This window comes from Eubalaena glacialis, chromosome 12, assembly GCF_028564815.1.
Source record: "Eubalaena glacialis isolate mEubGla1 chromosome 12, mEubGla1.1.hap2.+ XY, whole genome shotgun sequence".
In the NCBI taxonomy this organism is placed as follows: Eukaryota; Metazoa; Chordata; class Mammalia; order Artiodactyla; family Balaenidae; genus Eubalaena; species Eubalaena glacialis.
The window spans coordinates 62,300,079-62,314,892 of NC_083727.1; the positions used below are offsets into that span (position 1 = coordinate 62,300,079).

Sequence of the window (14,814 nt, forward strand, 5' to 3'; positions counted from 1 at the left end):
AAAGAAATATTTTCCTGTATTTCTAACAGCAGAGTGCAGTATTTTGCAAGGAAAGGTGCCTTTGTGACTTAGTATATATTCATTTCTGTTAGACTGTGTTTTTTTTTTTTGAGCTCTTATAACATAGTTCAATCAGACTGTGTGCAAAAACTCTTCCGCTATAAACTCTACGTGAATTTTTTCTAAAAATTAAGTCAGAAATACAGCGTCGATCGAGTTCTGGATTTAGTGAGAACAGAAGCAAGGTGGATTTCAGGTGGGGAAGGACTGTCTCCTACATGTCAGTGTCCACCCCAGAGCCACATTTGTGGCAGAAGATTTCCTTGTTGTGAGTCAGGAAGCCTTCCCCCACCAAGGAGACTGAGCACTTCCCACAGTTAAAGCATTCGCTGTGCCACTGGCGGTCTTGGAAGCAGATAAACTTGGCATCTCTGAGACCTGTAAAGGAATTGGAGAAAAAGAGTAATCTATTCTTTCAACAAATAGATTGAGCATTCTCTCAGGGACTTTTCTGGGAACTGGAGATACAGCAGTGAGCAAGACCATGTAGAGAAAAGTAACCTAAGAAAGGAGGCTGCCCCCAGTCACCTGTGTCCATCTGGGAAAGTCGCCCATGGACAAGTTCTTTCTATGAGACCCAGCCAGGTTCTCAGTCAAATTTTTTCATAATCTACATAAGTAGGTAGAATCTGGGTATACAAAGCACATATTTTTGGAGACAGTTAAGGATTGCCTAAGACATAAGGAAATACAGGGTAGTGCAGTGAGAAGAGGGTATAGGTTTTGAAGTCAGACATATCTAAGTATGAATATTTATTTTCCCTCTTTGTGACCCTGTTCACTTAGAAGCAAAATTAAGATAAAATAAATGTATACTTCCCAGCCTGGTATTTGATATCTTAATGCCTTGTAGTTCTCTTCTCTTCCCTCTTTTTTCATGTTTCATTTTATTCAGGATAAAGTCCCATGGTCGTATTGTGGTTTGGGACACAATTCCCAAAAGCCCTAAATAGAGAATTTCATCTAAACTATCCTGTAGCTAGCCTAATGTGATGACGTTATTACCTTGCCCAGAGGTGACTTCAGCATAGGCTTGCAGCAAAGATCTGTGAATCTGATCCCTCTGGCCACTGAGGCCATGCTACCCATTGATGAGTTTCTAAGAGGTGCTTTGTCAGCCTCTATCGCTTCAACTTGGGCCTCACTTGAGCCATAGGGTTTCTAAGAAAGGTATGAGAATTTGAGTCTTCAGTGAGACTCTATCTCTATATCCCAAATATGAATCCAGCGTACGGTTCAAGGAACTGATTTTGAGGAGTCGTAGAAAAGGAGAAAAGGTCTAAGGATTGGGAAGGGGTTGGGATGCCCTAGGCTTGAGTCTTTATTTGCCAATGATAATGAACTTTTGTTTTCATCCTGGAAACGTTTTTTGATGTCTTCACATAAATTTACTAGTTCAGGGATAAATTTACATCAAATTCTTGTACTTTTCTTGATTAAATTTATAGCTTGCTTATTTATGATGCTGTCATCACTACTTTCTAATAAGAGTAAATCAATAATGTACCAATTAATTCCCTTAATATTATTCAAAACATTAATAAGCTGACTGCAAGAATAATGTTCTGTATATACATAAATCATCTCTGTTCATAAAACTAATTATTATACATCCAGCATTTTGATGCACATGAGGTTTTCTTGATTTTATTGTTAGGCCTTGTACAGGTGGCAAATGTAAAAATAATTCTTTCTAGAATTTTACAAAGAAGAATAAAAAAGAAGCATCTGGTAGCAGGAATATAAGAAAGTCCTGACTCAACATGTGAGCTGATTGTAAAGTTTTTTGATTTTGGATATGTTTACTCCCTCAGGTCACAAGGGTCATTTGCAATAAGAAAGTCAACAGTGCAACAGGTCTCTGACACCTGTTTTATTTGGCTTCATTTATTCCTGAAAATTCCATAGAATAAGAGCTAGCATTTGTTGGGCACTTGAAGATGAACCAGTCACTATTCTAAGCCCTTTACTTCATATAGCTCTCACCTCACCTTCATGGGGTAGATATTACCATCAACCCGACTTTGCAGACAGAAATTGTCAGATAGAGAGGTTCAGACTCTTGGCCAAATCACCCAGATGCTAAGTGGCAGATCTGGGATTCAATTTCAATCCTAGGCCATCTGGTTTCAGAGCCTGTGCTCCTAACTTCACCAAATTGTCTGAATTTTCTTTTTTAAAGAACATAACCAGGAACCTTAGCATCCCTTTCTGAAGAAATCAACATTTGAAACTCACTTTACTTAAAAATAAACAGAAATAGAAGAAAGCAAAGATGTGATCTTGTTCAATTCCTCATTTTGCAAATAAGGCAAATGAGGACCTTGGAGGTGAGTTTTGTATCCACGGGTCACACAGTAGTCAGGGGCAGAGGCAAGACCAAGGTCTTTTACTCCCTAGATCAGAGCTCTTCCTACTAGATCAAGCTGCTTCGTTTATCCCAGAAAGTTTGCAAGGTAAATCCTATCTTAGAGGAGGAGAAAAAATTGTAATTGCATCTTGAGTTTGTTCCTTATAGATTTAGTTACTTTAAAATAGTGTTTTGAAAACATTCTAACATAGTTTCTTAGGATGACATATTGTTTGCATGAATGTACAACTTTCAGAAGATAAATATATGGTAGTATAGTTCCCTATGGTACATTAGTTCAAATAGTTCAGTTTTAAAGAAGCACTACTACAGGGCCAATATACATTTAAGAATCAGATCAAAACATATTAAAGTGAGTTGGAAGTTTTTGCAGGCATTTAGTTTCTGGTGTCTCTCAATCACAGAGCTAAAAGAAGGTTAAGATAATGACCAAAAGACTGTCCTAAATCAAATGCATATCCTGCATGTGGATTACTTTGGGGACAAATCATTGGTTCCTGATCATCCCTATGCTTCATGTGGAACAATGTGGTTTTTCTGTCTGACCTAAAAAAAAAAAAAAAAAAAAAGCTGTGCTCATTGATTGACCTGTAACAACCCATCAGAAAAATCACATGAATCTGTGATGGGTCAGAAATGAAACTCATCAAGTTCAGGGCTTGTGTAGGCACTTTCAGATCAGTATTAGCCATTTGGGTCCCCAGAAAGTTTTCAAACCATTTTGAGTTGTTTAATTTTCTCATTTCTTCATGGAACACCCCCCCGCCCCCAATTTTTTTTTCTGGCCAATTCAAGAAAAGTGTTGTAGAATAAATTGACTAAATTCATTGGGCTGTGATTGCAGATTCTACTAAGATTTTGCTGCTCCAGTTACTGTTGCATTTATGGAAGTCCCATTTCTAACTAAAACCAGTAGAGATGGTGGCTTATTCTCTTGGCTTCAGGAGTTGCCAGATGTATAGAAGCAGGAGAGCAGAGTGGTTAAGAGCCCAAGATTTGGAGCCCTATAGTCTGGGATTGCCAACGTAAGCCCTTGAAAGGGCTGGAGAGGTGACATAGCTGAGTGATAGAGACAAGGGTGGAAGCAGCAAAGGGGGCATGCCCTACATAATGGGCCAGCCACTCAGCTCCATATGACCGTGACCCGGCCGGGAAAGCGAGGGTAGTCTGCTCACCCTGGGCAGGCTCTTTGTTTACTTTTTGGCTACAGAGACGGATTTTACATTTGTTGTTTACAAACAAGTGCAGGCCAAACAAACCATGCTTGCTGGCCAGATATAGCCCATAGGCCAGTGTGAGATTCTGAAAAACACAGTGCCTTCCTTGTACAGACAGACAGAACCATGTTCTGTTCATCCAGGAAACTCCCTGCCTTGCAAGTAAGTGAAAGCCTATCAAGCTGGGTTTGCAGCAAAACTCTTTATTTGAAGATGAATAAATATTCAGTTTTACTTTGTGATATATTTGAAGATAGAGGAGGAGGAAAAGGATAAAATAATCTTTAATTCTGTGTTATATAAACTGAGCTAAAAGTGAAATATGACCTAAGAGTACTAGGAATGGAGAACAGAAGTATAGTTCTGCCACGTTATTCGGTGACCATACATTGCCTAAAAGAATAGCTGTTGGATTTCTCAGGTGTGATGAGATCTTCAGTTCCTTTACTACAGGATGAGCATTTTAGAAGTGTCTCTAAGGAAAACGTAATGCTCTTTTTACCTTGAAAATCCATTTAACACAGATCGATTTGCCATTTATGTTATTTTCAAATCATGTCATGTATATTTTGTTTCTTCAACAGAATGCTATCTTGTTTTTTTATCTCATCTATTCACAATTAAAACTTATTGTAAGTGAATAGAAAGCAAAGAGAATAATACATTTGTTAGAAGCATCTTAAATTGAGGTTTAATTAATTCCTGACCTATGCTATCCTAATTATTATAGCTTCAGATTTTTGTACAGTGCTTGCATTTAATTAAAACTTTTTCTATTTTAAGGCCCTGTTACCCTTGTTTGGAATTCAGCAGCATTTTGTTTTATAAGCATCCCTTCCCCCACTCAACTAAAGTTCTGCCTCAGATCAGGCCTCCTTGTGAAGGTCTTCTCTGCTCATCTTATCCTCCTTCTTCCCTGAATTATTACTTTATGTACAGTCAGTACCATGAGGTTTAGTATTAATTACCCTCTACAGAGCATAGCTACCTTAATTATACTCTATACTTGCCTTGAGGGTTCTGTGTAATATCTATATTTATATATAGGTACCCATGTTTATTTCAAAAGGAAACATAAAGGAAAGATCATTCTTTTTTAAATTGCATTTCCTGAATTAACTACATAGCATTTACAGAGCCATAACTGTCTCATGGTAGGACCATATTAAACTGAATAACTCACCAGTAATAGGCTTGGTGCAGGTGGCACACTTTTTGGCATAAAGATGGTTGTAGCAGTCCAAGCAGAATGGATAATCATCTCTGGACATAAACTCTTCTTCACAGAGCTCTTTCCTACAGCCACGGCACAGAAAGCACTCTTTATGCCATGGCCGGCCACAAAACATTATCCCACCTGAAGTAATCACCTGGCAAATGATCACAAAAAAGGCAATGACTGTGGAAGTTATTACAATTCAGACCTTTTGTGATTCTCTTCTGTGCCCACAAGTGGTACTTTAGGCTACTCTATCACATTGTGTCAGGATGTCTTTTCCCTGTGATTTTTTTGAATCTATATGAGAAACAAAAGGCTACAGGGATTAAATAGAACTGGTGATAAATATCCTAATTTTTCTCCTACAATGGAACAGAAAGGAAGCGGGGCCATAATGAACTCAGGAAGGTGAAAAAGAAATAGGCCCTTGATTCCTTTGCTCATCTCTCTTTCTTGTTGGTTTTCAAAGATCCGTTTTTAGAGCAAAGATATTTTCTATGCTATGTTCTTCTGTCCATGTATAACTTTTAAGGATCCTAAAAAAAAAAAAAAAAAAAGCTTTTTTTTTTTCCTGAATGCTTTATTCCAGCAGTAGTAACCCTGAAAGGAATTGATCAACACCATAATCTGCTAATAATGAATAATATTTCTGAGGTGTTTTTTCAGTCTTCAACCCTGTTCTTAACTTCTTCTTAACATTCTCAACATCCTGACACAGTAGGGACTATTATCTTTCCCCCTTTAGAGATGAGCAACTACTGAGAGTTAGAGCAGTTAAGTCACTTGCTAGGGTCACACAGAGCTAGCATTCAAACCTGCACAGTCTTATTCCACAGCCCATGCGCTTAACCATGAACACAGTACTGAGATTAGATTACTTTGCACTGATAAGCAGTTGACAAGTCTTTGTTGAATGAATGAACAAACACTAAGGGAAAAAATGTTTGGAAAGCAACTCCAGTATTGTATCTAGCACAAATAGGGGTGCTGTGGGCAACTTCAGCATTAGGGCTCAAAGTCATAAGTGCTGGTTGTACATTGAACCTTAATGTGTGATATGCTAGGGTTTTGCAGAGATGCTTGTTATTCCTCCATAAGATTTATTTTCTAAACCAGTTTAATCTGGATTTTACTTTTTTAAAGGCTGAGATATCTTTATTTAAAAATCAGATGGAAAAATATTAGACAGCTTTTCTTGTGTAGCAATTTTTAAGTCATAGCATCTTTCAAATCCATGGCTCTTGAGCTCCTGGGGTGTCCGGGGAACCTGGCATATGCTCATGGAAATGTCTTATAATGACTGAAGCAATGTGATTCTGAGATGCCGCCTGTAATCTTTGTATGCAAATTAACTAGATATAGAAAAAGTAGTCTATTCTAAGCCATGCTATTGTGACATCTAAGTATCCTATAGCCATCCTATAGGATACTTGTCTATCCTATAGGCTTTTGAAAAGATTATTCTAAAAATATTTTAAAATCTTACAATAAATATCTTAAAAATTAAAGATACTTGATAGAAAGTTATTTTTCATAAAGGAGAAAAAGTATACTATTCTAAATAAGTAAATAGGAAACATAACGGTGTGTGTGCGCTAAAGCAATTTAAAATGCCCCCTACTGACTTCAAATGCCTTACAAAAGGCACAGCAGAATTCCAGATTCCTTTGATTTGTTTGGTCAAATGATTAGCAGGCAATCCTTAAAAGATTCAAAACTTGAAAACTGTATTCACAGCAAAATAAAACTTGATGTACCCACCAAAGATTGTTTCATTAGGGAGAAGAAACTCTGGAACATTAAAAATTGTTTGCTTGTGATTATATTCTTTTGAAGAGGCAGATGGGCTAAGATGAAGTCTAATATCCAAGCGTGGTTTTTGCTACTGATTGATCCCAGGATTTAGAACAAGTTTCTTCTCTGGCAAAGTGGAGGCAATAATGATTTTGCACCCAGTGGATGAAAGCTGATGAATTATAGAATACTCTATGTGAAACTTGAGGAGTTTGAATTCAGAGTACTACAGTTTGAGGTTACTTGCTTTTTGGTAGAAAATAGATTTTATTTTGTGAAACTAAAATGTGTGAAAAAAGTTCTGTGGGCCTGATGGTCAAGTAGTTTTTGCTTATTTTCTTTTGTTTTATATTTGGTCTTTGGCTTGGGTTGAAACAAATTGTTTTTCTTCAGCTTGGATCATCTTGATCTGTAACATTTATATCCAGCTTTCCTTAAAGGACTTGTGGTTTTAAAAAATTAAATAGAAAATAATCTGGCATGTTGTGATCTGTCTACTACCCAATAGAAACATTTCATAAACTTTTTGGTGACTTCAAATCATGTCCTAAATACAGGGCAGGCTCCTCTAACCTGGGAAACACCGGGGCTTTGGCCCCAGGTAGTGCTCAGCTCTGATGTACTAGAGAAGTTCTCTTGAATCTTTATAGCATTGAAAGAAACTTTATATTGTGTGCCCAACAAATGATTTTAAGATGAGTCTCACGAGTGTCATTAATATTTTAGTGTAAGTCCTTAAGAAACGTAGCCTAAAAATGGCCAACTTAGTTGTCCTGCAAAACAGTGAGATAAATCTATTTTATTTCCAGCATCCCTTTCTAAATGCATGTCATTGACTGATAATTTTTCGGAGCTGCATCTGTCACAGGGTCATAGGGTCTGACTGTTTCTTGTAAAGTCATTTTCTAAGTTGTTATTTCTGGTAGAGTAATGGAAGTCTTCGGGTGTAAGATGGTTTTGTAGCATGTTACTTTCAACTGTAATTTTCAGCCACCATGACAGTGTAATTTAATAATTATAACATAGGGGTTGATTGATGCCTCTTCAAATGCAGTACCAGTATTTTAAATATATGTGGAAAATCATTGAGTGTGTCTATGTTTGTACATGCATTTGTAGAAAGTGGCAATGACACTTCAGATGCAAGTATGCAAATGGTCTTAAGAGACCTGCCAGAGTAGCCTGTAGATCAAAAATGTTTAGAAACCACTGGATTATCCAATATGTTTTCATGATTCATGCTTTCTCATCACAAGTTATAGAGTTATTTGAAACTTATGATGCCTCACAGGTCAAGAATTTCTTTGAGAACATCAATATATATTTATGGAATACAGACAGACTTTATCAAGGTGATAGAGATGAGTGACTTTTTCACGTAAAAGCTTAGAGGATACAAAAAGAATTGGACCATGTTTACTTGAAAAAAAATGACTTTTTTTCCTATTGGAAAATATGTTTTGAATGGGTGTCCAAGTTGAAAGGCCCTGCATGGAGGTCTGGAGCTGGAGGTGAAGGAAACCACTTGCAGTTCTTAAGTCATCTTTCTGTCTTTCTATCTAATGAATTTCCCTAATGATCTTGTCAATCTCGAGTGTCACTCTCTTATCTATCCACTCTTTTTTTTTTTTTGTTAACATCTTTATTGGGGTATAATTGCTTTACAATGGTGTGTTAGTTTCTGCTGTATAACAAAGTGAATCAGCTATACATATACATATATCCCCATATCCCCTCCCTCTTGAGCCTCCCTCCAACCCTCCCTATCCCACCCCTCTAGGTGGTCACAAAGCACCGAGCTGATCTCCCTGTGCTATGCAGCTGCTTCCCACTAGCTATCGATTTTACATTTGGTAGTGTATATATGTCAGTGCCACTCTCTCACTTCGTCCCAGCTTATCCTTCCCACTCCCCGTGTCCTCAAGTCCATTCTCTACGTCTGCGTTTTTATTCCTGTCCTGCCCCTAGGTTCATCAGAACCATTTTTTTTTAGATTCCATATATATGTGTTAGCATACAGTATTTGTTTTTCTTTTTCTGACTTACTTCACTCTGTATGACAGACTCTGTGTCCATCCACCTCACTACAGATAACTCAATTTCATTTCTTTTTATGGCTGAGTAATATTCCATTGTATATATATGCCATATCTTCTTTATCCATTCATCTGTTGATGGACACTTAGGTTGGTTCCATGTCATGGCTATTGTAAATAGTGCTGCAATGAATATTGTGGTACATGTCTCTTTTTGAATTATGGTTTTCTCAAGGTATATGCCCGGTAGTGGGATTGCTGGGTTATATGGTAGTTCTATTTTTTGTCTACTCTTTAGAAATATAAAAGCTTCAAGCTAAGAAGACATTTATATTGCTTGGACATAATGTGAGGAGTGAAATATCCTGTTTAAATTGGTTCCCTTAGTCACTCTGTGAGACGAATCCATATCTCTCTGAAATTAAATGGATCAAAAATTTTCTAAGAAATATTTTGTATTCAAAGAGAGACGTGGGCCCTCTACCAGAATATGTGAAACCTTGCCTGAACAGCAGTGAATGGAACTGGAATATCAAATCACTTGAGCCTTTGGAACATTAAATTCATGTTCTGGGTGGAATTTTATGGTGATAAAAATAGATGGGCCTCCTCACTGTGACAGGTAGTGCTTTTGAACATGTTGGAATTCAAAATTAACATGAATGTGCAAAGACGGATATAACATGATAGTATCAGTTCATTGCAAACATATAATGCCGCTAAAAAGCAATGGTTTGGAAGATTTCACAAGCTTCATCCTCTTTAGATATTTACCTTCTTACAAAAGCTGCAGTAGTGAGCAAACTCCATCTCAAAACACGGCACACAATAAATGCCACTCTCTATGGAAATCAAAGGTTTAGTTCCTATTGGCTGTTGGCAGTGCTCGCACACAAAGCAGGTTTCATGCCAGTAGTTTCCCTTAAATTCCTTTTTTCGGGAACCTGTACCCCCAAAGTAAGAACCTGTTAGTACAAATCAAGCATAATTGTTTTCTTTTAAGCAATAATATGTCAAATTACTTAAAATATATACTAAAGTTAAGGTGAAAAAAGCAATCATCCATATAGAAAAAATAGTGTTTACTGGTTTCCAAAACATTTATCTGAAAAAAAGAGGTCAATAAATAGAGTTTCAGCCACGGTGATGGTGAATCACTCTTTCGCTGGAAACTCTTGTGCTGTTTCACAATTTTGAGATGTGAAAGTACTATAAATGTAGACTCTGAAAGGCTGCACATGGTTCAGATAAACTGGGACATAATAAGCATTACAGGGATATTAGGAATGCCCAGGGCACAAACTCCTGGGCTTGATGTTGTGTAGTTATGGTCTCCTAGAAAATCTTTGAACCTATAATAAGAAAATGAGAGAGAATTGTTCGTATGCCGCTGCCCATAGGGATTGAGAAGAGGATCAAAACAGAGAATTAGTACGTGCTAAAGGTGTAACAATTTACTTGGATCCTTGTTTTCCCTGAGAGAAAATAAAGATGACTGACCTTCACACCAGTTTGTGTTGAGCTACAAAATGATGATTGGTCCCATTCTCCTATGATGGATTATGTTTTCTGATGTTATTGGTTCTGCCTAGGACAGGGTGTTTAGTGCAGTGTTAGTATTATTTATTGGTATAGATTTTATCTTTATTCCATGGCTCAGTTTCTGGTTCAAAATGTTTCTATGAATTAAGTTTATGAAAAAACACAAAAGACAGTACTTTGCCCATTGGAGACAGAAAGAACAATCTTTTCATGTCTAAAGTACACTAAATGAGATAAAGAGATAGCAGAAAGATGTCTTTCTGAGAAGCAGGGTTTTGTATAGTTTAGTCCCCCTTTATCTATGAGGGATACCTCCCACGACCCCCAGTGGATGTGCGACACTGCAGACAATACCGAACCCTATATATATATACTATGTTTTTTTCCTATACATACAGACCTATGTTAAAGTTTATTTATAAATTAGGCATTGCAAGAGATTAACAACAATAACATAATAAAATAGAACAGTTATAACAGTATACTGTAATAAAAGTTACGTGAAGGTGGTCTCTCTCTCAAAATATCTTATTGTACAAGTTTAATGCCTTTTCCATCTTAACCAAGCACCTATCATGCTCCGTGGCCATAACTTTTGCAGTTGGAGGTGCAAAACTAGCACGAATTTCTTTTTCCTTCTTCACAGTTTCATGGATGGAAAATTCGTTCTTACATTAGATCTTAGCAACCTCAGCATACAACTTCTTTCCTTACTAAGTTGAGAACTTCCTTTTCATTTAAAGGGAGCACTTTATGGCTTTTCTTTGGCGTACCTGAATGGCCAGCATCACTACTCTTGCACTTTGAGGCCATTATTAACTAAAATAAGGGTTTCTTGAACACAAGCACTGCAATACAGCAACAGTCTGATCTGATAACTGAGATGGTTAATTAAGTGACTACTGGCCAGGATGCTCTGGACAAAGAGATGATTCACGTCATGGGCAGGACGGAGGGGGATTTCGTCACGCTACTTAGAAGAGCACACAGTTTAAAACTTAAGAAACTTTTACTGCTGGAATTTTCCACTTAATGTTTTCAGACTTAATATTTTTGGCCTCGGGTAATTTTAACCATGGAAAGTGAAACCATGGATAAGGGGGGATTAATGTACTACACTCTTCCTGTGCTTGGGTTTAATTCAAAGCGTTGCAGGTTCAGTTATAGACCAGGAGTGCCTTGTGATCTTACCAGGCATGATGGTCTTCTTACAGTGGAAGCACTTGGAGGAGCACTCGTTAGAATAGTACTCGGAGCAGAGCTGGCACTCATCCTTCGCAGCAAAAGGCTTTTCCGCCAAAGACTGATTGCATTTGGCGCAATTGAAGCATCCTTCATGCCAGTGATGGCCTTTGTAACAAAGATCCTTTGAGACAGTAAATAAAAGTTAATTAAGTATGTTTGTGACCAAACAGGCCATTTTATAAAACAATACTAAACACTCTTGGGACTCTGGTGCCAGTAGGTGGTGCTGGTAGCTTGAGGGCATGTTGTTATTGATACTGTTACCCATAGAGAGGAGACTCTCTTGGGCAATTAAGTACTAGAGCCTGGGGCTTCCTTGGTTGGTCACAAAAGACAGATGGAAAATAAGTGTACTCTCCTGTTTCTTCACATTTCCTCTACCTTCCTTTTATAAACTATAAGAAAGGTTTTTCATGGAATGATTTTTATTTTTAGGTTGTAACATCCTACTGCTGTTTGAGATCTACCTAAACAAAATCTCAACACTAGTTAACTAAAACAAAGACCTCCCCGGCTCCCCCCGAGAAAAGGAGAAAAAAATCTAATAATGTGCATTCTGGGAGGAATGGGTGTATGTGTGAGAGGTATCAGCGCACAATGGTTTAATGAAGATGGGGCTAATGTGAAGTGAGAAGATACAGGTTTTTGAATCTTTATGGCTCCAATTATTTGTATAGTTATTCACTTATACTCTTATCATTCTAGAAATAACATTTCAGCTGTGTAACTTTGGGCAAATAACTTCTTTAATCTTTAGCATCCTAAACTATCTCCTACGATCATCGTAAGGATATTAAAGTGTATCTTATGTTTCACAGTGCTGAGCATAGCGCCTGGAACTTGATTGATGATAGCTTTGAAAATCCTTATATCTAGTAGCAGAGCATTAGAGTATTAACAGTCAACACTAAAGAAAAAGAGGCATTCCAAAGCACTTGTCTGCTGTTCATATGCAGTAATTCTGTGAACTGTGAGGTAAGACCTACCTTGGAATCTGATTCGATTGGTTCTTTGCACTCCTCACAATAGTTAGAAAAGATACGATCATAACAAGTAACACAGTATGGATTGTCATCCTTTAGTACATACTTCCCAAGAAGTGATGCCATGCAGTATTGACAATCAAATTGAGCAGTTGTCATTTTGGCTTAATCCTATGAATAAAAAAATAATTTACATATATAAAGGCAAAATTTTTTGATAAGATAAATTATAAAGCCTCAGTACAACATGAGTCAAGCACTTGAATAGATTTGTATTTTCTTATATGAACACCCACCAATTTAGGAAATATGCTGTATTCATGGTGACACTTGGAGTGATTTAGAAAAGGCTACTCTCCCATCTTGGCAGTTCCTGTGTGTTTTACTAGCAAAATGCATTAAACCAGCAGCCAGAGTGTGAAAAATCATCTTGTATTCCTCATTCACTAATGTGGAATTCAATGAGAATGTAATATGTGTTGAAATAGGATGGTTTCACCTCAAGGATATAAATATGAACTGTCGATAGAGCTTTCACTAACTCATCACTTACTGTCTTGTTGGAGAGTTCTGGAGGTGGAGTTCCATGGGAATAACAACAGTCTTTTTTTGCTCTAACTGAAATAGAAATTACTAATCAAGTACATTGTCATTTTCCCCGCCATCCTTTTATTTCCCAATTCTTTATCGGGTACCTAATGAGGGTTCTGCACATTAGCCCTAAGGTCTTCTTGTACCATAGACTCTCCCTTGGGACGTCCTCCTTACCTGTGGCTTCAACCTCCCGAAATATACTGTTGACTCAGATCTCTAGCTTTAGCCTGTTCTTCATTTGCCTCCTGGACATCTCCACTTAAATGCCCCACACTTAGCTGGTCAAATAAAACTCCTCAGCAGTGAGGATTCAGTCCAAGTGTTAGGTCTTTGTGACTGCCACTGAGCAATTTTCCAGATGTGGACATGCAGTTAAAACCATCAGTGGTAGAAAAGAGCTATCGGATTCTTCAGGTTTTAGGGCTAAACTAACATGTACACAGAAGGAAGAATAACAGCAGCATTTTATAGAATGAAAAACATAAAGCCAAGGTCAGGATAAGAATTCTAGTTATTTTGTAAATTTAGGAAAACCATTAAAAAACAAAACACGTGGATTTCAAAAGGGTTTAATTAGGCATCGAACACAAGTTTTTCATTGTCACCAAAAATAGGACCACTGATTTTCTTGGAAAATAAATATATTGGGAACTATGAATATTTTCTAATTCTCCACCTCAGAAATTTGTTTTTTTACTTTTAGCAAAATCAGAAAATCAATTAATTATTGTGATGATTTTTACAGCATTTTTAATGCCAGTTTTTATTTACTACATTCAAATTGCATTCTCACATATTTTGCCTTCTTTTATTTTAATGATGACGTTTCCAACAGAGTGTCTTGCTGAATGTACATTGTCATTAATTCTGTTTATAGCAGATCTTTACTAACAAAGAAAAGACTAAGGATTTAGAATATATGTGTCTTTTCCCAGGAAAGATGAAAATTCAGACTAGAAGTTCCCAGTGGAACATGCCAAAATTATCTGCAAGGAACACTGAATTCCCTATTTGATTAATTCCACAGAAATGTCCCTTTTTAGTGAATACAAACACACTAAAAGGATTGCTGAGAGCTTGGAAACAGGAGGAAATAGATCTAAATCCCCTGAAAGATTTAAAAATGCAAATTTTATTCACGTTTACAGTGATCCAGTGTTTATCTCTTAATAGTGAAATACGGTATATACCTTTAACTTTCATCACTTAATATGGAAAATACCATTTTCATTGTTAATATTTCTTTAGTTTTAGATGTATATAATAGCAACATGAAGCACAGCCTCTCAGGACATAGGAACTCCCAGACTACTTCCATTTTGTGAGGCTTTTAGTATATTATAAAATGAAGAAACACCAAAGGGATCACAAAATTGGTAGAATTTCAAGTTTTTATTTTAAACAACACTCTAAATACAACATTATAATACCTGTACCTCATTTGGTGTTCAGAAGTCTAAATATCTAAATAAATATTTATTTTATAATATAAATATTGATATAGAAATGTATATCAGTGAATATAAATACTTGTCTAAATGTAAGTACAAGAAGATCCTGCCCCATCCCCATTCTAATCACATAATAGGCCTTGCTCCATAAAAATTCTTAACAAAATTGACCCTATTTTCTCCAGTTTTTTAAAGGAGAAAGTACATCTTATTCCATCTGTTTTTTTAAAAACAAAGTCAGGGAGTTGGGGAGGGTGAGAAGAGTCAGTTCAATATCTCAGAACTATGTAATTTTGCATTTT

The 14,814-nt window shown here is 36.8% G+C and overlaps 1 protein-coding gene across 1 annotated transcript; it reads right to left on the reverse strand.

Annotated features, from left to right (window-relative positions):
- Window positions 1-274: 274 nt before the first annotated feature.
- Window positions 275-12,626, reverse strand: FHL5 (four and a half LIM domains 5). Its single transcript, XM_061207462.1, has 5 exons — window positions 12,471-12,626; window positions 11,431-11,605; window positions 9,472-9,641; window positions 4,832-5,018; window positions 275-438 (listed from the first exon to the last, which is right to left on the reverse strand). Exons 1-5 carry the CDS (start codon window positions 12,624-12,626, stop codon window positions 275-277), a joined length of 852 nt encoding a protein of 283 aa, XP_061063445.1.
- Between the last annotated feature and the right edge of the window lie 2,188 nt (window positions 12,627-14,814).